Source organism: Miscanthus floridulus, chromosome 10 (assembly GCF_019320115.1).
Source record: "Miscanthus floridulus cultivar M001 chromosome 10, ASM1932011v1, whole genome shotgun sequence".
Classification (NCBI taxonomy): domain Eukaryota; kingdom Viridiplantae; phylum Streptophyta; class Magnoliopsida; order Poales; family Poaceae; genus Miscanthus; species Miscanthus floridulus.
The window spans coordinates 104833510-104859072 of NC_089589.1; the positions used below are offsets into that span (position 1 = coordinate 104833510).

Here is a 25563-nt window from a genome sequence, read left to right on the forward strand (position 1 = left end):
TTGCTCGTTTGGTCAACATCGCGAGCCGCGAGCTCAGCCACCCGGGTTCGAACACGGTGCCCAGCGTATTTCCGCTCAATAATGAGTGGGAATGGGAAAGCTCCCCATCCTTGTCTTATTTATCCATGAGCACTGACATTAGGGATGCATCCTTGTCTTATTTATCATGATCACTGACATTAGGATGCAAGAATACGAAACGTATTCTCCATCCGTCTACAAAAGGGTAAGCTAGTTTAGCTTTGGCCGAGTTTACAGTAAATAGTACTAATATTTGTCTCCAACTAAGTTTATTACAAAAATTTATTTCATAATCAATATAATGATACTTATTTTGTATCATAAATGTAAGTATATTTTTGTATAACTTTGGTCAAATTTCAAACCGTTTGACTTCTGGAGAATTGTATTTTTTTTAGACGGAGGGAGTACTTCGTAGTAACTCTTTTTCTCGGATCTGGCTTCAAAGACGTACTATATATTTAAATTTGAGTATTCTCTGATACGTTTTGAATATTAAGGATGCACAAATACGAATACATATTAAATGATTTAATATGAAAAGTTCATCAACTACAAAGTGGACATTTCTCCATCCAAGCTCGTTCAAAGAATTCAAAAAATCTGAATTTTAAAATATGAGAACTTCAAAGTGATAGAATATATTTAAAAATAATATTTAAATTTCTAAAAATCATAACTATTTTATATAAATAGATAGATTATATTTCTTAGAAAAATGTTGGTACCAATTTCATATTTTCGTGATTTAATAATTATTTATGATTTTTAGATATTTACCTATTATTTTAATATTTTTAGAAAAAATATATATAATCGGAAACTAGTAAGGGCTAAAGTTGTCTGGTTTTGATAGTAAGAGGGCCTACGTATGTCTGATTTTAGAGTTCAAAAACTAAATCCATACCTCAACAAAAGTTCAAATGGCTAAAAATAAACTTTTTCTCCTAAAAAAATATCCATACTATTTGCATCCTGTAGCCGACCGTCTCTAACTGTCTGAATCACCACAAGAGACTATCGCCATCACCAATAGGCCCTACATAATACAGTAGCTTGAAAAATTCGTTGAGGAAGCCACAAGGCTCCAGAGTCCAGGCTCACCTACCGAAGGCAAGGAATCTCTCCCTCCTTGCGAAGACAAGACGTCCATGGACATGGAAAAAGGCAGTTTTTGTCTTGAGCCCTTGTTTAGTTGGAGAAATTTGGATTTTAGGGCTACTGTAGCACGTTCGTTTTTATTTGGCAAATAGTGTTCAAACATGGACTAATTAGGCTCAAAACGTTCGTCTCGCAATTTCCCACCAAACTATACAATTAGTTTTTCTTTTCGTCTACATTTAATGCTCCATGCACGGGCCGCAAACATTCGATGTGACAGGTACTGTAGCAACTTTTTAGAAGTTGAGGTGCAACTAAACCAGGGCTGAGTGTCGCGATGTGCTTCTGCTGGCGCCTTGGCGGTGACACACGCTGTCAGAGACAGACAGCCTCATGCCAGTGCCTGAGGGCTTGTTCCAAACAAGCCCGTTGGAAAAGGCCTCGCTGCTGGGGCAAGTTCTACTCCGATACATGAGCAGAGCATGTCGAGTTCTGCCTCCAGCCGATCGCCTCAGACGGAGCTGTGCGAGTTGTTTGATGCATGCGCCACTTGCCGTCGTTGAAGGTTAAACCGACGAGGATGCAGGTGGTGTCATCATGTTGCTGGTTGTCAGAGAGGCCAAGACTTCCAGCAACTATCTACGTAGCTAGTTGACTTAGATTAAAAATTTGGTAGAAAAAAAGAGAGCGCAAAAGGCAAAGGGCCTGCTCGGCTGCAGCTCGCAGCGCTGTAGCTACAGTGATAAGTGAAAGGGGAAAATGGCTGCAGCAACGGCGACTAAAATGATTTTTCTAAGATATATTAATCATATCAAATCATATTTTTTTGCGGAATTAAATGAAAATAATTTTTATATGAAAATTATAGATCTCGACGAGATCTACAACTTTTTAGTTTTGAGTTTTTTCATTTGAAGTCGTTAAGATGCTAAAAAAATTAATGACATATTTATGCATAAGGGTATTTTCGACTTTTCACACCTGCGGTTTGATGGCGTTAGAGCCCAAACTGACGGAAGTTGCATGGAGGGCACAAAAAAATTGAAACAGTGACGTTGAAGACCGTTGAACATTTCAAGAGACACACAGTATATTACGATCTTTTTTAATGACACATAGGGAATTCCCAAAAACATTTCGACCGTCCCCACCCCTTTTTTTTTTGTCTTCTGACGTCTCCAGTAAATATACACACTTATATAATACCGTGTTACGTGTTTTCCACCCACTTTTTTTTTCTAACCTACCTTATGCCACGTGGTGCTGATGAGGGTGGAAAACATTCCCCATACGTACAACAGTTACTAGTCCTTAAAACCGTTCCATTCTTTTGGCTCCTTTTGGCACTAGTCTTTTTGCGCGCGCCCATGCGTGTGGGGGCATTGGCCGGTAGTGCCTACGATCACTGAATCAGAACGGACCTAAGAACAAATGTGATCATAACGTTGTAGTAATAGAATGAAAGATATCTAGCCATCAGTTACTCGACACGAGAGATTAGTTCATCCTACATAGGATGTGCCAATAATACATACAGATAGGACGCAATCCTCAAGTGGATAAGCGTCCAGATTGTACACGATGCTACATAAAAGAGTTTATGGCCATGATAACTTTTGCAGTTTTATTTGTCAAATGGAACCTTGAGATAGATAATGACAGAACACATGTGATCAATAGAGTAAGGAATATAAGGTTGGTCCTCAAATCAAAAACTCTAAACTGGATGCATAGATATTGAATATTATTGCAAATATCTTACATGTCATAATACACATGAATAATACAGGTTTCAGCATAGCTGACATGAATAATAGCTAGGCCGAGATGGTGGAACATATAGCATATTATACATAGCCAAAGCCGAGTTTATGTGATATGTTCAAATATTACATATATTTTACATGAGCAATAAAGCACATGAGAAGTTTTCAGTCCACGAGACATAGCGTCTAAGATGGCAGAACATACCATATTACAGATAGATAAATCACAATACTTAGCATATGTCATAGGAGCACAGGGTTAGCTAAGTAGCTTCTGCCCATGAGCTTCTCCTGATCAACCTTAATGAAAATAGTTTTGTAATATCCAGTGGAAACATGCCAGAAGCTGTGCCTGCAACATGTTTTCTGTTGCCTGCATCGTTCCTGACCTCCAAACTATGACCTGTAAATAGTACATCAACAATGACATATAAGTAATATAGAGGTTGCTGAACCACTCTATGTAAGGGACAATATAATTCTTCTACTGTTGACATATGCATGAGCAGAGGCAGTGTAGAGCACGCCTCACACAATGAGCATTCTGCAATCCAAGTGTTACATGGCTGTCAACTAACTGGGAGTACCTACTTGACAGTTATTAACAGTAAGCTATAAAATATATATACCCATGCAGTAAAACAGCCCACATGACTTGCTGCTTGTGAAGGCAATGCAATGGTTGACAGCCGAAGTAGCATTTTAACATAATTTGATGTTGTTGGAGCCTTTGGTACAGGCATAGATTTAGGAAAGAAAGGGATAAATGACATGGTACACAATTTTTCCTGCATCTTTTTGAAGAAAATATTGATTGATAAAATTCTAGATAATTTTGGTGACTCCCAGTCATACACGGTACAGGGTTTTGCTGATACATCAGCTAGAGAAAGGCCTCCTGCAAGTAGAGAATCAACTTGGGACAAACTATTTTCATCTTTTACTACCTGCGCAAAATCAGTCACACGCATCTGTTAAAAGACGCCTCCATTTTTCCCGTTCAAATGATGATGACTCTGAACCATGATTCATTAAGTAGCCACTATCAAGTTCAATCCTGCCATTGTTTTAAAATTAATATAAGGATGTGCACTCTTTTATGTGCATATACAGATTATCCAGTGTCAAAAATTACATAGTTCATCATATATTCAGAAAGTTCTTTTATAGACCGGCTACCCAAGTACCCATTTGCTTCTTTTGTGATAATCACCAGACGACTGGACTGTAGTTGACAACAAAAAAGGACTGCCAGGAACATCATTTGTGTTTCAATTCTAGGCCTTCCCAAATACCAGGCAACATAAATCACAGATACCAATGTCAAATTCAGTTTCATACTGGAAGGCAAAACCAAACTTATATATGATTTTACATCAAAAAAAAAGAATCCATCCATTCCTGCCTTGGCATCATATTGGCAAAGAGACAGAGAGGAACACATACTTGGCCCAGAGCTTGCATGCAGCTCACTTTCAGGACTGCTTCAGGAAGACCTTTCCTACACGAAATGGCAGTTAATAACTATCTCCTGCACTAATTACAAAACTATAAGCCTTCTTGCAATGGAATAAAGAAATATAAATATCTATCTTTGCATCAAGTATAAAGACATCTATTATCCATATATTTGGGTTGGAGATGTTTTCTCATGGTTATGAATAGCATTTAGCACGACTATTTCATAGCAGCTTAGTCTCTGTTTGTAGACAATTGCTACTTTACACATAATTAAAATTAAAATTGGTGCAACAACATAGCATTGTAGCAATCAAAATTCTTGAAAAAGCTATACATTTACCCGGTGCTAGAGTTCATATATTAGCTAAAAGCGAAGTCATATACCAAACAAAAAAGTTATAATCACTGTGACAGCCATACAATAGGAATCAAAGAAGCCAATACAAAGATATAGTTCAGAAATTAAAGATAGTAAATCAAAACACCCTGATTTTGAGGTGGCTCCATGTAATGATTACCTTGCTAGCAACCCATGCTCAAGTAGACAAGTACAATTGCTGTTCTGCAGAACGCTCCAGGCAGGGCCGCTCGCCTCGCTGCTAGCTAGTCAGCTACTACTGCCCCTGAAGGTTGCAAAATCAGTGGCTTGTCATGCCATTTGCCTAGACATAAATGCAGGTTGTAAAGAGTAACTTTTTCCTGATTTGAAATACCAATGCTACCATGCTAGACGGATGTAATACTACATGTCCAAAAGCATCCCAGGTGATCTTATTTCCATAGCAAAATATAGATGACTTCAAAAGTATTTTTCTTTCCTAAATGAATCACCTGTGATATTGTGTTTGGTTAGATTGAGATAAATAGAGGTAGAGAACTAAACTTGATTGTTTCTGTATGGATTTGATGAAGCTTCAAGTCAGGGTTCTCTGTGCCTCAGCCTGCAACATCCATGTAAACTTTAATTGGACAGCCAATGTCCGGCCACTGCCCTGACCTACGGACTATGACACAACCTCACCTAGCCGCTCGCCAACCTGCCTAGCGACACACCTGAATCAAAGATCAGAATCACCAAACTTGCTTGGATTGGATTAATATCACAGTGCACTCAAACCAACTTTTGGTACAAGCAACATAGGTGAGATCAACATCTCATCTATTCATTTATAGAGACATGATTATTGTCCAAAAACCATTACAGGCCAAGCATCCTGTAATAATATGCAAGTTCAGTACATCATATTTGTATAATGGAATATTGAAATATTTTCATTTGTAAAATGGTAGTCTAGGGGTGTAACATGACACAGCTAGCATGAATTTAACAACATAATAAATTTAGCATTTTTATCCAACTATTCACAGTTTCTTCAGAACACTTTATTAGCATGATTAAAAGCTGCCTTTTCAGAACATTAACTCTCTGATGGCATTTCAAATGCTTCATAATTCAGGAAATGTTAACTTTGAGCTAGAAACCTAGAAGCAAAATAAATAATGAATCAGAGCAAAAGTTGAAAGATCATATACAGAGGATGCATACCTGGCAGCACCTTTTTAATTACTCTACAATTCTATATGGACACCTTGACAAAATTAACAGCAAAAGCAACATCAAAATGCAATTACTGGGAAACCCTAAACCCCTGAAGGAAACCGTCACATTGCAGGCCTAGTACAGAACACAAAGCAATAATTAGACTCGGCTCCGAGATTCACAAAAAAAATTAACAAGAATCAAATACGTACAGGTTGTGCGCTTGTAAAGCTTGGGTCCTTGCTATGTGTTAAGGACAGAATCCCCAGCGGACCGTGACGGATGGTTGTTGGGTCTTCCGCGGCCGCACCAGGGGCCACGCGCACCGGGGCCGCCGCACCAGAGGCCGCCGCGCCGAGGGCCTTCCTCGCGGGGGCTGCCGTGCTGTACACAGCCAGATTCGGAATCAAGAAATCTCAAAGCAAAAGCACCAGATCCATGAATATCCGGCCCAAAATCACCAGAGGAAGAAGAAACCTGCGCTGGGGGGCTGCCGCGCCACCATGCCGCGCCGGGGAGCGCCCTCGCCTCACACCCGCGCCCGGAGCTCCGAGGGAGGAGGGATTGGGAGGAGCCGGGCGTGCTCGCGGCTGTGGCCGCCGCCACGCGGGGCGCCGCCGCGCCGGGTTGCGGCCGCGCCTAGGGGCGGCCTCGCCGGGGCGCCGTGCCCGGCCTCGCCTGGAAGCCGCGCCGCCACCGCGGGAAAGGAGGGAGAGGGAGGAGGCGCGGATGCGGACGCGAGAGAGAGCCGGCCTCGCCAGGGCGAGGTGCCCGGCCTCGCCTGGAAGCCGCGCCGCCACCGCGAGAAAGGAGGGAGAGGGAGGAGGCACGGATGCGGACGCGAGAGAGAGCTAGGGTTTGGACCCAGTATATATTTGGCTGCGGAGTGGCTCGGGAGGAGACAGGAGCACCGTTCATCAGGAATCCGAGGAGTGAAAATAATTTTGCTACCGTGGACACCGTGTGCGCCCTTCTTGGCCACACGCTCTATTCTCTTTAAATGTATCTTGGATAAATGAGCACACGTACATAATAAATATGTTATGTATTTTTTCCGCCCACGTTTTATTGTCTACCTCATCACCCTATTTGTATGGGTTTTGGTTTATAAGTCGTACTTTTTCAGCCAACAAATAATACTTTTCTCTCACACCAAATCAGCCAATAATACTTTCTATTATGGCTTATCAGTCAAATAAATCCAAACGAACATGACGCATGTCATGTGAAAGATACATTCCCAATAAATATATATATAATATACTCCCTCAACCACAAGTAAATTGGAGACCGAGGAGGGCCTCTGTGACTGTTCTCCAACCATGCCTGCACGCGTGTCGGTGTTACTGTTTGAGCCTTTTCCCTGTGTATCATTAAAAAAGATGGCATTTTTCTACATGCCACTAAAAAGTTCGGACTTACCTAAGTGCCATGACACTTTATTTCTTTGCCCCCCAAGCCATTCCGTCCATTTTCACTGGTAACGGTGTGTAACGGCGAGGAGAAAAAACCGAAGTGCCCTCAATCTAGGAAGGATGAGTGAAATTACCGTTTACTCTGCGTGCCACTCCCTAACCAAGCCTTTGAGCGCCAGGAAAAACGGAAGGCGAAGCAGTTCGTCGGCCCGCTGCAGCAGCCACAGGGGGCAGGTCGGCTTGCGGACTCGGATGCGGCAGCAGCAGTTAGCGGTGAAGGTTGTCGTCGCGGTGTTCGCCCGGTGGTGGGCCTTCTTTCTGGGCTGCAGGGACGACCTGATCTTCTTGAGCCGGATCTTTGTTGTGATGTTCTCCATCTCACGGATGAACCTGGATAGGTGGCGGATGAAGTCTGGGTACAGCTCCAGGTTGCAGTGACCTCCCCCTTTGATCCAGAGTGGGTCATAAGGATCCCTTGCTAGTTTCCACGGCTCCTTTCCATGTGACCAGTTCACAACATCATCATCCGTCCCCTGCAACAATCAATGGGTGTAACTTAGACAAATATCTTCTAATATTTTTTTGAGGAAAAATATCTTCTAATATAATTGGAATACAAGCAAACCTATGACAAAACATACATGTGGATGTGAATCTCTCGTCGAGCTAGCTCATCAGCGCGTGCAACTGCACCATCTGTTCTACGCTTTCCAATGCATTGGTCAGTGTCATTATTTTGACCGAGTAGGAGCGTAGACATGCAATATCATATATCAGCAAGACAGCAATCATATCCAAAGCGATCGATGCAAATCTGAAGGTAAGCTATAGCGACCAGAGCCCAGAGAGCCTCCTAAAAATAGCAAGCGCCTGCCCCGCACCCGCTAGCCGCAGCACCGCCGCCTGGTTCGTTAACCATGTCTCATGCCTGCACGCGTACCGCGGTCACGTCCGGTCCGGTGTGGGGCGGGTCCGACATCAGCGCACAGCATCGATCGCATGCTTGCCAGTGCATGCAGTGTGCACAGCACGCATGAGCAGAGCTGCAGAGGCCGCCGCCAGTGTATGACCATGACCAGATCGATCCTGAGATCCATGAGAGTTGTACCTGACGTACGCGTACCTCGTCGCCTCGCCTCCCAACGGCCCCCCTCCGCCGCGCGGCCGGGACACGCCGACGCCGGGCGCATCAGGATGGGCGGGAACCCGGCCAGCCACTGGTCCGCCCGCGGTGGTGGCGCACACAGCAAGTGGCCGGGGCCGGGCACATGCTCCCTCGTCCGCGAGAATCTCTCCAGCACCACTATCTCCCTAGCCTCGGCTCTCTCTTGCCTCCGCGCGCCAGCCCGGCCAGCAGCGTCCACCCACACTGCTGCCCTGCCCTCTCTGCCTTGCGTGGCCGCAACGTGGACAACTGTAACTCATGTCTACATGCCTGGACCGGATCAGTTGCCTGGCACCGGCAGCCGGCATGGCATTACAGCGCTGGACTAGTGGACTGCACAGTCTGCACTGCACGCTGGAGATCGATCCATCGATCGATCACGGTGGTAGGTTTGACTGGACCGGGGATCGACCGGAGGAGACCCGCGAGGAGCACGCAGACACACACGGTAGGGACAAGGCTGCGCTGGGAGCTAGCTGTAAGACCTGAGCCGTGAGTTGGCGGCAAAAGAAGCAGGGCAAAGGGAAGAAAGAGAGCATTATTATTACACTAAACAACACACCAGGGTAATCATCGTCAGATGGGGATTAGAAAAGCAGCGGGCTGAGGAACTGCTTCGCCTTCCGTTTTTCCTGGCGCTCAAACGCACGCTTGGTCAAGGAGCGGCACATAGGACAAATGGCAATTTCACTCATCCTCCCTAGATTGAGAGCACTTTGGTCTTTTCTCCTCGTCGATACACACCGTTATCAGCGAAAATGGACGGAATGGCTTGGGGCAAAGAAATAAAGTGTCATGGTACCTAGATAAGTCCGAACTTTTTAGTGGCCTGTAGGAAAAGGCCATCTTTTTTAATGGTACACAGGGAAAAGGCTCTTACTGTTTCGTGGGCTCCACAGACTGCGGTAAACAGATCGGCCGCTCGTCCTGTTCACTTTTCCCCCCACCAAACAGTATTATCCTTGAACAGTAAATTAGCACACCGTATTTTGGGCGCCATGGGTTAGGGAGTGTTTGATTCGAGCTGCTAAACTTTAGTTGCTACTAAACGGTTTAGTTACTTTTATTAACTCAAGAGTTACTAGAGAGAATTAAAGCCTTTTTAGTAGCTTTTAATCATAGCGTTTGGTTAAAAAGTTACTAAAGTGACTAAAAACTACTAAATTTAGTAGCTAGGCGAATGAAACAAGCCCTAGCTATTGTTGTCCATATGGGTAGCTTTTATGTCATTAGACTATAGCTATTATTGTCTCCACAATGTTTCAACTAACTAGTAGTCCATAAGATGGGTTTCATATGAGATAAAAAATTCTCTCTTTATAAGATAAAAAATTCTCTCTTTATAATCATGTGCAAAATCAAGAAAGAGAGATGGAGGAGTGAGAAAAAGTAATATTTTTTATTTTTTATAGTAGTCTATAAATTTATGGATACCTTTTGTTATGTACTGTCCTATAAACTGATCTCACAATATTCCATCTACCTGATAGCGAATATTTTAATCCTATGGACTGTGTGGTGGCTCTAACACCACTGTTCTCCGTCCTCGACTCTTCGTTCTTTTTGTCTCCGTCCTTGACTCCTTGTGCTCTCCGTCGTCGCCCCCATCCTCGGCACCTCGCCCTCTCCGTCGTCATCCCCTCCCTCACCTCCCCTGATCCCATCCCACGCCGCCCTCGTGCGTGCTGAGGCGGCGGCGGCAGATCTGCCTGCCCTACGTGCATCGACATCGGGCCAACCGCCGCCGTTGTCGCGCGGTGCTTCGCCACCACGACCACGACCCTCGAGTTCTGGAGGAGGGAAAGTACGGACTCTTCCAGGGCTCCGCTCCTGCATCAGGCCTCCTCCTCTTCTGTATCCATATGCAGATCCTGAGCTAGATCGGTAAAACTCTCCCTCTCATCCTCTGCTCAAGCATCGTCGTAGTCGCAGTCGCAGTTGTGCCGGTCGTCGGCCAGTAGCCTTCCCTCCTCCCCCAGTCCCCCTTTTCTCTGTTGCATGTGGTCGGTTGCCTCCGCAGCTTGCGCTGACCAACGCGTTGATTCGGCCGCCTTCCCTTCTCTGAAGGAACAGATCTTTCCACTGCCGGCTGCCATGGCCATGCCTCCACTGAACTGCTGGTGTTCTCTCTTTCTCTCCTAATCTTCAGCCTTGCAAGGTGCTTTTTCTTTCAATGGTTGTCCTGGTACATCTGTTCAGTTAAGATGGCAGCATTTTTGTTTTTCTTCTGTTCTACCTCTATGGCTCTATTGATTCATGGAGAAAACTTAGATATCTTTCATAAGATTTGAGTGCTATGTGCATGTGAAAACTTTTCTTTTTTCCTGATTGGCAGTATAGCAATGTCGCACTATCGAGTGACATCTGTCCAGGTGATGAAAATCTATGCTGTTATAAATCCTCTGATGAAAATGGCGTATCTGTTCAGTTAAGATGGGGCAACATTTTTGTTTCCCTTCTGTTCTACCTCTATGGCTCTATTCATTCATGGAGAAAACTTAGATATCATTCATAAGATTTGAGTGCTATGTGCATGTGAAAACTTTTCTTTTTTCCTGATGGGCCGTATAGCAATGTCACACTATCGAATGACATCTGTCCAGGTGATGAAAATCGATGCTGTTCTAAAGCCTGTGATGAAAATGACGTCTCATGATGCATGGGAATATTGGCTGATGATCTTGGAAGGTGCGGGGCATTTCCATGTGTCTATATCAAAGTTTTAAATCTCCGGCTAAGCCTCTTAGCTGTTATCCTCCTCAACAGCTAAGCCTAGCTATAGCCGGATATAGCTGTAGCTAAGCCATTTAGCTGTTTTTGCAGAAAAAAAAAGGAAAAAAAACGTAGAACCAAGTCCAATCCAAATCGTCACTCGTAGCTACCTCCATGCCGATTCAAGCTGCTGCCGCCGCTGCTCAAAGCCGCCACCGCCGGCTGCCTCTGCTCGAAGCGGTCGCCAGCGGCCACTCCGCTCGAAGCCCCCGCCGGCCGCATCCGCTTGAAGCCGCGCTTGGGGAAGACCAGAAGAGCCGCGCCGCACCACCATCTCCAATCCACAACCGACACCGGCACAGCCGCCGCCGCCGACGGCACCAGCCACCTCTGCTCGAAGCTGCCCCTCGGAGCCGCGCTTGGGGAAGACCAGAAGAGCCGCGCCGTGCCACCATCTCCAATCCACAACCGACACCGGCACAGCCGCCGCCGCCGACGGCGCCAGCCACCTCCGCTCGAAGCTGCCCCTCGGAGCCGCGCTTGGGGAAGACCGAAGAGCTGCGCCGCGCCACCATCTTAGATCCACAGCCGACGACGCCGTCGCTTTTCTGGAGCTGGAGAGCGAGTACAGCAGTGGAGTCTAGGGTTACGTGGTTTTGGGCATTTGACCTGGAGGTATATTGGGCCGGTTGTCCTTGGCCCAGCAACGCTTTAGCCACCGGCCTGCCGCTAAACGAACACATATTTCGCGGCAATCTCCGGCTAAACAGCGCTATTAGCGCCTCAGATTTCTAGCACGAAAAACTCAATCTCCTAGCTGCTAGCCGGAGATTTAAAACCTTGGTCTATATGTGCTACTGTCTACTGATTTGTTTATTTAACATATACCATCCCCTCCCTGAGTTATGTCGGATGCAATTTCTTTCAAGACCTGGCACAATCCCTCTCCTAATATTTATATTCTTTTCTGTATGTGATCACACCTTATGTGATTAGACCCCTCAGCCACAAATAAATTGGAGGCCAGCGGAGGCCTCTGCGACTATTCTCCAACCAGGAGTCCAGGACTGCCCATGTGAGTTACTGTTTGGTGACAATGGATGGCATTTGTCTGTTTCATGTTCCATTTTGTTTATTTCTGAGGCTATTGCTTCCCTTCTTTTCCAAATTCGTTTTTAGTTTTCCTAATTCCTAATTCATGCTGAAATAGAAAGAACATCCTCTCATGCTTCTTTCAGCTTCGTACATATTTATATGATTTCTTTATTCATGGTTGAGAGCTTCAGATGACAGACTTCAAGTTGCTAATTGTTCATGGTTTAATGCTTTATACAATGAGTTCTATCAAATGCAATTTCCTTTAGGGCTTCCACTACACCCCTCACCTCCTATTTTATATTCTTTTTTGTCTGTGCTGACTGCTTGGATTTTTGCAAAGGATGGTGTTTGTCCATTGCATGCTGTGGCTAACTCACTACAGACGATCAAATCAAATGATGCTATTTTATTTATTTCTATGGCTCCCACTGACTTATCTCCATTTTTATAAATTACTTATTGTCCTAACTCTTAATCGATAGTGCAATAGAAGGGCATTGTCTCATGCTTCTTTCTACTTTCCGCATATTTATATGATTTATGAATGATTCTGATGGCACGTTCCAGGTTGCTAATTGTTCGTGATTTAGTGCTTTACGTAGCCCACCTCTGATTTGTGCCAGTTACAGTACGCTCTCATGGCTTATAGAATGAAAGAAGCTGCCCACCTTTGGTAAAGAATTGCCAAATGTGCTTCAGTTGTGTGTTCTTTAACTAAGATAGATATAAATAGGCCATTCTTTATTGCTTTTAAAGGTTATTACTTTGTGATATAAAAAAGGGTCAGGTTGGTAACTATTTCTCTTTATTCTTTTTTGCTCTTCTGAGGTTTTTGGGTCAAGGGGAGTAGGGCACATCCTCCCATGTGTTCATGCTTGATGGATTCAACTGCACATCTATGTGTCTCTAAGAAGAAAGTAAAGGTAAAAACAAGCACCTTCAGCTAGCAAATCGTCTGTGTACAGGAACTTAGTGGGAAGCCCAAGTTCTGCAGCTACCCTCTGTTGTGCTACGTTACTTCCTCACTCTCAAGTGTCCAAGTAGTCTTTTCGTTTAGGTATTATCAAATTTCTTTCAGTTCAACAGAACTATTGACTCTAGCCATATTGTGTTACAGTTGGATTTCTTAATACTTCCAGGTACCTTGCTGCTACCTTTTTGTTTCCTATTTTCCTCAGTTCTTCAGTACGATACTGTCCTTTGCCTTACATGGTTTGCAACAGCATAAAATAGTCCACGAACTAAATGGTTGCATTCTTTCATACATGTACTGTCCAATGGCAAATTCTTTTGCCGTAACCATGAGTCACATGGATTGGTTTTGATTTGACCCTCATGCATCATAACATTAGCTGAATTGGCAATCTCCATATCCTGCAACACGCTGTTGTAATAAACTGGCCTCCTTTTGTGTTGGCCTTCAGCTCTCAAACTGTTACAAAATCATATGAATGTCTAACTCAGGGTTTCTACTAAGTATTCACACATCGAAGCCTATTTTTCTTATTTATCTTTTGTTTGATTTTCAGGAATCCACGGTAGGCAAATCCAGCACCTTGTGTTTCCTATCCCTGGCTAAATGTATCAGTTGTTCTTCACAGGATATCAATCTGAGACACCGCTAACAACCCGTGGAGCTTTCGGAGCAGGGTAGCCTAATGTGTAAGCACAATAATGAACCACGGGGTTCCAGTAGTTAACGTCAGGTTTGACTCTTTCTCCAATGTGCCATTTAATTTGGTTAATGTACTATATCTGATAGGTCCCGGGTTCGACTCGCGGTCTCCTCGCATTGCACAGACGAGGGTAAGGCTTGCCACTGACACCCTTCCTCAGACCCCGTACGGAGCGGGAGCTCTCTGCACCGGGTACGCCCTAATGTACTATATCTAATGCCTCTTTTTTAGGCAAAACAGTTGTCTAAACTGGAAGCAAAATGCACGAGTAGTTAACACAGTTGGTTTCTTGGTAGATTGTAAATGGCATAGACCAGTTTAGATGAACATTAAACTGTGGTGTGTTTTATTCTTCCTCTATGATAAAGGCTTTGCTTCGACTGCCTATTAGCACTGTTCAGGCTTTACACACATGTTCTATAAAAGTGATACAGTGCAATCATGCTCTCAAGAAAAAAGTGCAATTTTGGTCTTCAAACAAGGTTTTAATATGCAGGTTTTAGTATGCTTACCTCGCTTATCTTACATCAAAAGAGTTGTGTTACCTAAAATATAGGTGGTTTCTGAAAAGTATTCTATGACCATTTCTGTGATGGCTCCTCGAAATGTTTTAGCCATCGTATATATCAGTCCCTGTTTACTATCTTCACAGCAAAAATGAGGATACCATTTCTCGGCTATGATGTAAATAAGATGTCATCTAGCCTATAAATTTGCACATTACCTGAGGCCCTACCTTTGGAAAAAGGGTCTTGGACCACAGGATCAGTGGATGCATATGCAATAAAGGTTATTTTACCTTCTTTTTTTAGCTTGTGGCTAATGCTCATGGAAACAAACGCACAAGGAGCTTGACTACTGAGTACTGACCGATAATAGTTTCTTTGGGATGATAATCATGATAGTTGTTTGAGGTGTCAATTTTAATCCTTCACGGGTTTTCTACCTATCAAAGAGGAACCTTTTTTATTTCCCTTTGTCATTTTGGCTGCTTTGACCAATTTTCTCTATATTCCTGTGGTGTGCATGGTATGAACCTTTTTATGTACAGATATTCTGTCTTAACTATTGCTTGGTGTGTTAAAAAATGTTCATAACCAAACATTCTAAGAGCCACATAACCTCACTTAATTTACTATATATAAGGTGTTAGAAACTATTTCAGTCAAAACAATGGCATTCTCTAGGTGCTTCAGAGTCTAAGAGGTTGGTCAATGTTGCACTCATACTTAGATCCTAACTTCCTAAGGTCTCTGGTTATTCATGCCAATCCTCAATGTCCAAGGGAAGCCATCTTCCGGTTCTTATGTCTAGCAGATTCCATCAACAAATATTTTTCCATGTTTCACAAGATGGTTTACTGCTTATCAATGTTCAGCTAGGCGCTAGGCGGAATCTAGGCGCTGACCCATTGCCTAGCGCCTAGTCGGGAGTACTCGGTCCTAGGCGCTCTTAGGTGTTTTCCTAGGCGTTTTGGCAATATAGCCATAAATTATATATATATTATGTATATAACTATATATATGTATATAACTACTATATATGAGTCACAGACTCACAGTAAGTATAAAAAGAGGGCCAGTAGACATATCTAATTCCTAGCTGGTTTACTCTTGCATGTTCCTAGCTCCTGCAACCACATTTTAACTATAAAAAGAGGGCCAGTACTCTCGGATGTCACCCTCATCCATCCCACCTCCCTCCGATAGAATAGCAAAGAGAAAAGAAAGAAAAATCCCCCACCATGCGTCCTCGGCGGACTCCCCCGCTCCTCACCGGGTCGCCTCGCCCTCTCGCCGCCGCTGTTCACCACCGAGCCTCTCGTGCCGCTGCCGGCACCTCCAGCGTGCGTGCCGTCCCACCCAGTCCTGGGCGAGCGCGAGCAACCCTGCGTCGCCCCCCCTGCCTGTGCGCCGCCCCGTGTGCCGGCGACCGCCGGCTGTCCGCGTTCGCCCAGGCGCTCCCGCACTCGCGTGAGCCCGCCCCAGCAGCGCCTAGCCCGGCCGGCGGCAGCTCCTAGCGCCGCGATGCGCGACTATGCCCCTAGTCGCGGCGACGGGCTTCGCCCAGCGACTAGGCGCGCGTAGTCGCCGAGTAGTCGCCGCCTAGCCGAACTTTGCTGCTTATGAAAAAGATAGTTCAGTGCCTTAGTGTCAATCTTTGAGTGATATTTACAAAAGAAATTCATTACCAGCGCCATGGAAGTTCCCCATAACCATTTATTTCAATGTTTGAGTTGTTGCCATGGAACTGTCAATTTTTTGTCTGTTTTGGGTATGTTTGCATATTTTCTATTCAGCCCAGCAGAGATCAGGAGGCAGGGAGAACGCCGTTAGCTAATAGTATTGGTTACTGTTGTTTCCTTTTGCTGTATGACATGTACCTTAGTCCTTACTCATTATTCTTCCAATGAAATAAATGTAGCGCCAAATGTTCGTTTGTATTTTATTACAATAAAGATGGGAGTTTGACAAGGAGTAATATAATCCTCAACAATGTTCATACACTTACAACCCTGTTTACTGTTGGCGCTTCCGCGCTGTGTGCGCTCCAGCTGTCGCCCACGCAGCGGAGCGCGCGCCATCGAGCTAGTATTATATATAATGGTTACTAGTGTTATATAACCATTCCGTCATTTTGGCGCCTTTTATCATTGCGGCAACGGCAATGCCAGCACCCGGACGTCTGGATGGGCGCCCGCGCCTGCACTCTGCCTACCGCCCAACCCCAAGCGGCGTCTGAGCCCGCCTGACCCCACGCGGCGTCTGCTCCCCTGCCTGACCCCTCGTGCCCCTCTAGCAGTTGTAGCAGGCGAGTTATATTGCAACATGTGCAACACCGATCTACTTTTAAAATATCCAGATGCAACATTTGCAACATTCATATGAAAGACAGATGAAACACTTGAAACATGTGTCTGAAAACACTTGCAAAAACATCTGAAAACACTTGAAAACCATTGCAAACATATGCAACATCCAGATAAAACACTTATAACATATGTGTGCATGGTTTCCTTTTTCGGCCGAAATCTCCAGATATTTCCGATATATCATTTTTATCCTTATATGCCGATAAGAAAATATTTATCTTTTTCGTACAAATTTTGTTTAAATTTATTTAAATTCGCTTAAATTCAAATTAAATTTAATTTGAATTTGGTCCGATATTTCTGATATATCCTGTTTATCATATTTATCTGTGACCCTCGATAAATTTTAATTTCCGAAAATAAAAACCTTGTATGTGTGAAACATATACAACATCCAGATAAACACACTTGCAACATACGTATGAAAAAACAGATGAAACATTGTAACAGACGTCTGCAACATACATGTATATCATTGCAACATATGCAACATCTCGATCTACTTTTATAATATCTAAACGAAACACTTGCAACATACCTCTGAAACATCTGAAACACTTGAAAAATACTCTTACAACATGTGACGTATCTCGGTGCGACCTCCTCTTCCGCCGTCTACAACGGGGTGCCACAGCCGAAGCAGGAGGCGAGTCCGGAGGGCTTCCGCACCAGGGTCCGGTGTTCCTTGTGCCGGCGGTGCCTATCGGCATCGTCGGGCGAGCGCGCACTGCGGCCTTGGTGGCCAGCTGACGACGGAGGAAGCGGTCTCCATGCGTGGGCACGCCGGAGACCGCGCCGTTAGGCGGGGCAGGCGATGAAGCATGAGTAGCGGCAAGGGAGGTCCGGTGGGCATGGGGGCTCGAGCGGTGGACGATGGACGGACGGTGATCGTCGACGACGGAGCAGAACAGGGGATGTTTCTCATCTCATTTCCTTATCTGGCTGGCGCAGCAGAAGGGACCTCTCATCTCATTTCCTTATCTGGCCGGCGCTAGAAAAATGGGACACGCTGTTGGGCTGGCCGGCAGGCCCAGGACGGGGTGTCCCGGCGAACGGACGCCCTACAAATAAACACATGAACATGTACATGTAACCATACGTACATCTACACATGTATATACATATGCAGGTAGTTCTACTCAGCAGCACTGTAGTAGTAGTATAAAAAGACACCTCAGTATGTGTATCACGCACGTTGTTTTTCCACTTTTGTACACAATGGGGCCACAAATACACCACTTTCTACGTGTAGCAGGCACAAATACATACTCGTGCTCTGTTGTGCGTGTGCCCAAGAAAGAGGCTCCTCCCTTTTCCCTCTCCACCTCGCCGTGCTCCTCCTCCGCGGCTCCGCCCCTTCGCCGTCGCTGCTCGCTTCTCGCTTCTTCCCTCCCCTCCGCACCTCAAACATCCCGAGCCGCGTCGGAGGCACGCGCGCCGACGTCTATCCTCCCAGCGGCACTCCCCATGCCCTGCATCCTCCGCCTGCCGCCGAGTCCCCCACCCCCACGCCACCGCGGGCGCGCCGAGCCGTCCATGCCCGCCCGGGCTACTTCTTGATTTTCGTCCGGTGCACGCGCGGGCGCCTCCGGCTCGCTCCTCCCGATTCCTTGTCACGCGCGCGCCATGCCACCGGTGCGCGGGCGCGGGGCCAGGCGCCGCCGGATGGCGGCGGCGGAAAAGAAGGCGGCCGCCGTCGTGGGTGGCCCGCCCGGCGACTGGTGGGACGCCTTCTGCAGGCGGATGTCAGGTGCGTATCCCTTCCCTGTCCGCCTCTGGCTGTCTGTGGTGCTATCTGGTGGCCGTGCGTCTGTGTCCGTTAGGATTTGGTGCGGATTGCGCGGTGGTTGCTACCGACAGTCGGGCGGCGATTGGTAGAACTGTGTCGCGTCAGGGAGGAATTGCGCCGGTAGTCTTGCGTGTTTGTCGATCGTGGTTGGGATGAGTAGGCGTAGTGTGGTGGCAATGCTGGAGTTGGAGCAATGCCGCTGGCCGGATTGAGGAGTGGGAAAGTGTCTGTCGTCGTGTTCGGTTTTTGGTGTGAACAGTGAACATTCCAGTTTTAGGTGTGATTCCATTCTCGAATTGGATTAGGTTCCCAAAAACTGAGCACTGAGTTCTTTATCTCTGCTCTGATTATTAAGCTGGCAGGATCGAAAAGTTCAGTTTTCATTTGATGGTCTGAATTGCATTGCAGGTGGTCTGAAATTAACGCTCCTTCAGTCCTGTGGTTGTTTGACTATGGCAATGGTCTTCATTAGTCCATAGGACTGATAGCTATGGCCTACAGATATGATAGCTATTTTCTTGCTTTATAAGCACGGGGTACTAGCTTTGTGATTGAGTTTGCCATGTCATTCAGCCTTGTAGCAGCACCTGTATCAACCATTCTATTTTGCACAGTACATTGAACTTCATTTATTTTTGTTGCAATTAATTTCTCAGAAGTTGAAGGACTTCTCAAATCCTAATTTGCTGAAGCAGAACTGCAGAAACAAGCATGATGGAAGTTGTACGTATAGGGTAGTGCTCTTTCTGAGAATCTTTGAGGAAGGGAGATGACCATCTAATTAAACAAGATCAACCCAAACTTATTTCTGAACTATTATTCGTAAGCTAACTTTATTTTGTCCCAGTTTTACCAAGCATAACTTCAAACAAGTACTTAAAAGAAACAATTTTTTATTTATAGATGTCACATAAATAACTGATGCAGTTTCAATATTACTGTTTCCTTTTGGTGCCTAGTCGACATAACTTACTTAGCAATTACGACTTATAGGTGTATTATGCCTAATTTCCTGATTATTATGACTTTCCTAATTGGTGCACTTTGGCATGTTCATAAAGATCACTGGTTACCGTATCATTGATGGAAATTATGTAGATTGGAGTTTGTTCTGTACCAGGCAAATACTTTGCTGTCAAGTTTAATAAAGCTAGTCTTATGTTTCCTTCTTAGGAACCTTATCTTGTATCGAGGATGCACAGAGATTTGAGTCTGTATTTAAAATGCCAAGAAGAGCCTTCGACTATGTCTGCAACCTGGTGAAAGATGAAATGATGGTGAGGTCCAGCAGCTATACCTTTCTTGATGGCACAATGCTGTGTTTAGAAGATCGAGTGGCCATTGCTCTGCGGAGGCTGAACTCTGGTGGGTCACTGGTGACTGTAGGATCCTCTGTTGGAGTGAACCACTCAACCGTGTCGCTGATTACTTGGCGATTCATTGAGGCTATGGAGGAGCGAGCGAGCCACCACTTGCGCTGGCCAGACTCTAGTGAAATGGAGAAGATCAAGTCCAAGTTTGAGAAGATCCATGGTCTGCCAAACTGCTGCGGCGTTGTGGATACAACACACATCACAATGTGCCTTTCATCAGCTGAACCGAACTGCAAGGTCTGGCTTGATCAGGAGAAGAATTACAGCATGGTATTGCAAGCTGTTGTTGATCTGGATACGAGGTTCACAGACATAGTGACTGGGTGGCCTGGTAGCATGAAAGAGTCGAGCATTTTGCACAGCTCTGGCCTTTTCAAGCTCTGCGAGAAAGGTGAGCGGCTGAATGGCAGCAAGTTGAAGATATCAGATGGATCAGAGATTGGGGAATACTTGATCGGCGACTCAGGCTACCCTCTTCTTCCCTGGCTGCTCACACCATACCAAGAGAAGGACCTCACAGAGTCCAGTGCTGAGTTCAACAGTAGGCACTCTGCAGCGAGAACAGTCGCTCCAAGGACACTGGCCAAGTTCAAGGACACATGGAAGTTCCTGCAGGGGGAGATGTGGCGTCCGGACAAGCACAAGCTGCCCCGGATAATCCATGTCTGCTGCTTGCTGCACAACATAGTCATAGACCTTCAAGAAACATCCGTGGATGAGGCACGGGCATGGTCGAACGACCATGACGCTAATTATAGGCAGCAGGTGTGCCAGTTAGCCGATGAGAATGGAATCAAGGTGAGGGACAAACTGTCCGAACACCTGATCAGCAGGTGACCAAGAGGAGGAAAGTTTAGGAATGATCGAGAAGAGTGCTATTTTCATCTGTTTCAGGCAGCTCTAAATCCTTTTTTATGTTCAGTTTTGTAGAGCTGTAAATGAGGTAGTCGAGGGCAACGGATCATACTTACTGTAACTCTCTTAAAAGCTGTTGCAAACTTGTCAAATCAATCTGGCTCCTTTTGGTTTATCGTGTTTGTGCCTTGGCGGTCCTAAAAATTTCATTATTGTTTTTTATAATTACGATCATGAGTGTATTAGATGCTTGATCTTTTTTGAAACATCTAGAGCTCTATTAGTTTCTACAAAATCTGTAGAAGGTGCAAGTGATTCACATTTGCTGCACTTAAAGAAACCCCAATGAAGTAGGATTAATTTAATTCTGCTAATGACTCAATGGAGATTTCTAGCCATAAATCACAAGTTTCTCTTGACGTACATAATAAAACGATAATGATATGCCACGGTCGTCCGTCCGTGACTCCCGTCCGGACACGGCTTGAGCGGGCCCCATCTCTCAGAAACAGAAAAACGAATCCCCACTCGCTCATCCTTATCAGCTCGACGCCCGCGCCGCAGCATAGCCGCTCATTCGTCCGCTCCCCTTGCCCCACCGCGCGCGCGCTCGTCGGCTGCCGCGTCGTGCCCTTCCCCCCATCGCCCCATCGCCGGCTGCGCCGCACACTCGTCCCAGTCACCTGTGCCGCTTGCTCCCTCGCCGTGCATCCGTCCCCTCGCCGTCCGTCTCCCCTCGCCGTCGCGCGTGTCGCTAACCCCGCCATGGCCATTGGGGCGCATGTGCAGTGGCGCCTTAGGTCTTCTCCGACTCAGCCAAGGGCACCCACGAGTGCGGGTGGTGCTAGTGGTGTTCGCGCGCCGCGGCTCACCGCCGGCTCCCACCCCGACGGCCAGAATCGACCGGTCCAGCCTTCCCCTCCACTATGTTGCATATGTATGTTTTAAATGTTTCAGGCATTTCAACTATATATTGCAATTGCTTCATCTTGATGTTGCAAAAGTAGATCGCGGGATGTTGCACATGTTACAAGTGTTTCAGAGGCATGTTGCAACTTATGTTGTAGCAGGTTGTTTTATGTTGCAAGTTACAAGTGTTTTTATTTTGGATGTTTCATGTGTTTCACACACACGTTGCAAGAGCATACTCCAAATGTTTCATCTGTTTTCAGTCTTATGTTGCATTCATGTTGCAAGTGTTTTATGTTGTTTGGCCGGGGGGCGCCGAGGGATGGCAGACGAGGTACGCGGCGCGCCGAGGTGCTGGCGGACGGGGATGTGCTGCAGGTCAGGGCATGCTTTGTCTACAGCCGCTCATCTCGGCTCCCATGTGTCGCCCACGTGGATAGTCGGTGTCGGCACGAAATTTTGCCCCGTGCCGAGGGCACACGAGCAAGCCGGAAGGGTCCGCTCGATGGAGCTGGAGATCTGCCTAGCTTCAGCGTAGGGATGGTCGATCCTGCACACTCCTCCCGACACATGCCAACCAATTTGACCCTGTAATTGACAATGAGAGAAAATTTATCAGTAATTTAGGGTGGAACGTGAAGGTGTTGCCAAACAGTCCCGAATGTGCGGCTCTGAGAGCCGATATGAAAGGAGATCGACTAAATAGTCAATTCCAGCATATTCATAAGAATAAATCAATTATAGCTCGTGGGGTTGTGTAAGAAGAATCGGTTATCATTCAGGATGAATATCATTATTTAGACAAATATTAGTTAATGGCAAAATGATGTCAACAATGATTAGTTTATGCTAAGCCAATGACTGTAAGTAACTGAATCCCTTTTGTATAAATGAAACAACTCATCATCATTTAACCATTTAATAAAGATAAATCTAATGAACATATTAGATCTCGTCGATCGCTATGACCAGTGGGGCATGAGGCAGAATCATGCAGGCCGTAGAAATAACAATAGATTTGACGATCCTAACTTATTACTAATATCAGTGGGGCATGAGGCAGAATCATGCAGGCCGTAATGCAATAATAAGATCATGGGGCTAACACATCTTTCAACATACTCCTACTTCAACGGTCTCGTGACGTGAATTGTTCGTGAAAGCGCTCGATATGGGCTAAAACAGCTGATTCAAGCATAGCGCACAATTAAGGTCATGTCCTCTTAGGAACAGATCTATCAAATAACTATCCCCACTTTACGGTGCTAACAGTGGGGTGTGAGGCAGAATCACACAGGCCATGATAACGGGTCATGGAACGGTTTTTGCTAGCCAATAGATCTACTCAAAATCAAACATGCCTTAACCGCACGCTATGTACGATCAAGATTGACATAAAACAGCCGATAAAACATAACTCATCGTTTAAAATGCAGATTAGATCGGTTTAGATTAACAAACGATGGGTTAAACAAGATATAAGGCCGATCTAGATCAATCCCAATTGGGCGAAGTGATATTGCTGTAATTAAATAAATAATGGAGGCAATAACCAATATCGGTAACTTAATGAATCTATCTGAAGGAACGCCACCCTTAGATAGAGTCGATAACTTGACCTTAATCTAGTTTGAGCAGTGGGGGTCGATCGGATCGATGCAGCCTTACTTGAACTAGACAAGAATCGATAACTAGCTTATACCAGAGTCGCAGTGGAGGTCGACCGGATCGATGCAGCCGTACGAACAGAAGTATAAGCTATGACGGTACTTACAGACAAGCATTGGAGGTCGATTGGATCGATGCAGTCGTACTTATTGAAGAACTCGCCGAGATCTACTATATTTCTACTCCTAAGGGGTGGCCAGAGCCGAAAAAAGTAAGTAACTTGTATTGGATTGATTGTGTCTTTTTTACAATAGCCGGGGTTTGATATTTATACCTGGGACCTACGCATGACTCCTGTCTAAGCACGACTCATCACAATCTTTGGTCATTAGAGAAAACATTCCTAATTTAAGATAACTTGGACTCTAATTTTTCCCTTTTTGTAGAGTCCAACATGCTTTGTCCCGGCGCCGATCGTAGCCTTTGTCATCATCCGCTGGCGCTACCTGAAGAAAGCCGATTCCAGTGTTGCATTCGAATCAGCTGGTTCCGATCTGCACGCAATTGATTCCTTGATGACATGATCCTGGGAGCTTTCGAGTCCCTGCGACTCTTCTTCTAAATTTTGGTGTAAACACAGGCCCCCCTAGTTCGAAGTAAGAATTTTCGTGCTTCGAACTATTTTGATCCGATGGTCTTCTTTTCCCCAGCCAATGATATTTGATCGCAATCACTAAAAGCTGCATCGGCTCCATCTTCTTTTTGATCTTGATAACTTCAAAATTGATCTTTCTCTATATCTCCGTTCATCTGCTTTAGCCGATTAGAAGCTGGCCCCCCGAGTTCGATCATAGCAATACAAGTTAACCGGCAGTATAGAAATATGCTGCATAAACGTTTAGGTATTCTAGCCGATAGTCATCTTCTAAGGAGCTGAGGAAGTTATTGGCAGCAATATTACTTTATTCGAAGCCTCACCTACACATGTGAACTTTGAAGTGTCTACCATACCATCTTGGGTGGTTGAGGAATGTAATGGATTAGAATCCAGTCATCCTCGCTTACCCTGCTCAGAAAACTTGGGTTTTTGAAAGATTTTCAAATTAAAACATAGCTTTGCTCCTCAAATGATTCTCTCAGATCACTCAATGTGTATAGTTCCTCGTCAAAACATTGTTTTGTCTCTTCTTATCATACTTCTAAAAAGCTTATGTGGAGTTTTAGGTAGGGATAAAATATGTAGCGTACTTACCTTGCATATATTGTAAGGTCAAATCTTGGATCCAAAGAGAGAAATGTTATACTCTTAGATCAAGATGTGCATGTGCGTGGAATATTTGGTGGCTAACCTAATTCTACTATGCTCTTTGAAATATATTTCTCTTATGGAATATTTTTGCGAGAACATGGGCTATCTTTTCTCATCTTTCTCTTTTTCCTTTTTATTTATTTATTTATTTTGGACTACTTTTGCATCCATCTTTTATATATTTTCGCATAACCCATGTCTCTCTTTATAACAAACTTTTGAGAGAAATATTATCAAGAACTTGGAGCATTTATTCTAATAAAATCTAACATATTTTTGTCTTCTCCTAGTGTAGGAGCAGAACATTTTGAGGTGGATGAAAAATTGCGTACTTCCAGTATAGAAGCAGCACATATATGTGGCGTGTATGTGATCTTGATCTTGGGAGCATGATAAATCTCTCAACAAGGGTCAACAAGACATGACAAAACTCAACACAGGGCAAGTAGCTTATGTGGAAGGTTTTTAATGAGACTAATATATGGCCTTGGTAGAAAATTCAATATCATTGAGGAGACAAGCTATTGATTTTGAATTTTTGTAAGAAATTTTTCCAAGTCCTTTGCAAAAAAAAGTAAGGTTTCTTTCATCATATCATATCTCATTCATCAACTCCTTAGATAACATGCTTTCCATCGATTGTTCACAAGTGATAGGAAAAGCAAGGACTAAAGAATAATATACGAGCCAAGCATAGAAGGGCATGTACCTCATATCTGCATGTATGCTCCTCTATTCTGAGCCGATAAGTGCCTCCACTTGGGACCAATTTAATATAATGATGCTTTCACCAGTGCGCTTATCGGCTGCTGCATCTTACAGTGCTGCTATATAGAGAACTAAATATAATATTCTTAAATAGCCGATATACTTTCCACCAGTGATGTCGGCTG

At 44.9% G+C, this 25563-nt stretch overlaps 2 protein-coding genes across 22 annotated transcripts; one reads left to right on the forward strand and one right to left on the reverse strand.

The window, feature by feature from the left end:
• Window positions 1-2784: 2784 nt before the first annotated feature.
• On the reverse strand, window positions 2785-7109 carry LOC136489182 (uncharacterized). The gene is made up of 9 exons (XM_066485895.1): window positions 7101-7109; window positions 6367-6740; window positions 6102-6273; window positions 5896-6024; window positions 5371-5563; window positions 5233-5290; window positions 4868-4972; window positions 4335-4389; window positions 2785-3291 (listed from the first exon to the last, which is right to left on the reverse strand). Exons 1-4 carry the CDS (start codon window positions 7107-7109, stop codon window positions 5914-5916), a joined length of 666 nt encoding a protein of 221 aa, XP_066341992.1. The 3' UTR covers window positions 2785-3291; window positions 4335-4389; window positions 4868-4972; window positions 5233-5290; window positions 5371-5563; window positions 5896-5913.
• Window positions 7110-10020: 2911 nt separating this feature from the next.
• Window positions 10021-21026, forward strand: LOC136486920 (protein ALP1-like). Of its 21 annotated transcripts, none has more exons than XM_066484001.1 (5): window positions 10021-12256; window positions 13108-13202; window positions 13809-13941; window positions 14042-14147; window positions 19790-21026. In XM_066484001.1, the coding sequence occupies exon 5, from the start codon at window positions 19840-19842 to the stop codon at window positions 20824-20826; it is 987 nt and encodes a 328-aa protein (XP_066340098.1). In that variant the 5' UTR covers window positions 10021-12256; window positions 13108-13202; window positions 13809-13941; window positions 14042-14147; window positions 19790-19839; the 3' UTR covers window positions 20827-21026. The 21 variants fall into 21 exon arrangements, with proteins under 21 accessions (XP_066340098.1, XP_066340095.1, XP_066340088.1 ...); XM_066483998.1 differs by having other exon boundaries at window positions 10021-11157; window positions 12178-12256; window positions 13108-13941; XM_066483991.1 differs by having other exon boundaries at window positions 10021-10896; window positions 11073-11157; window positions 11293-13941.
• Window positions 21027-25563: the final 4537 nt, after the last annotated feature.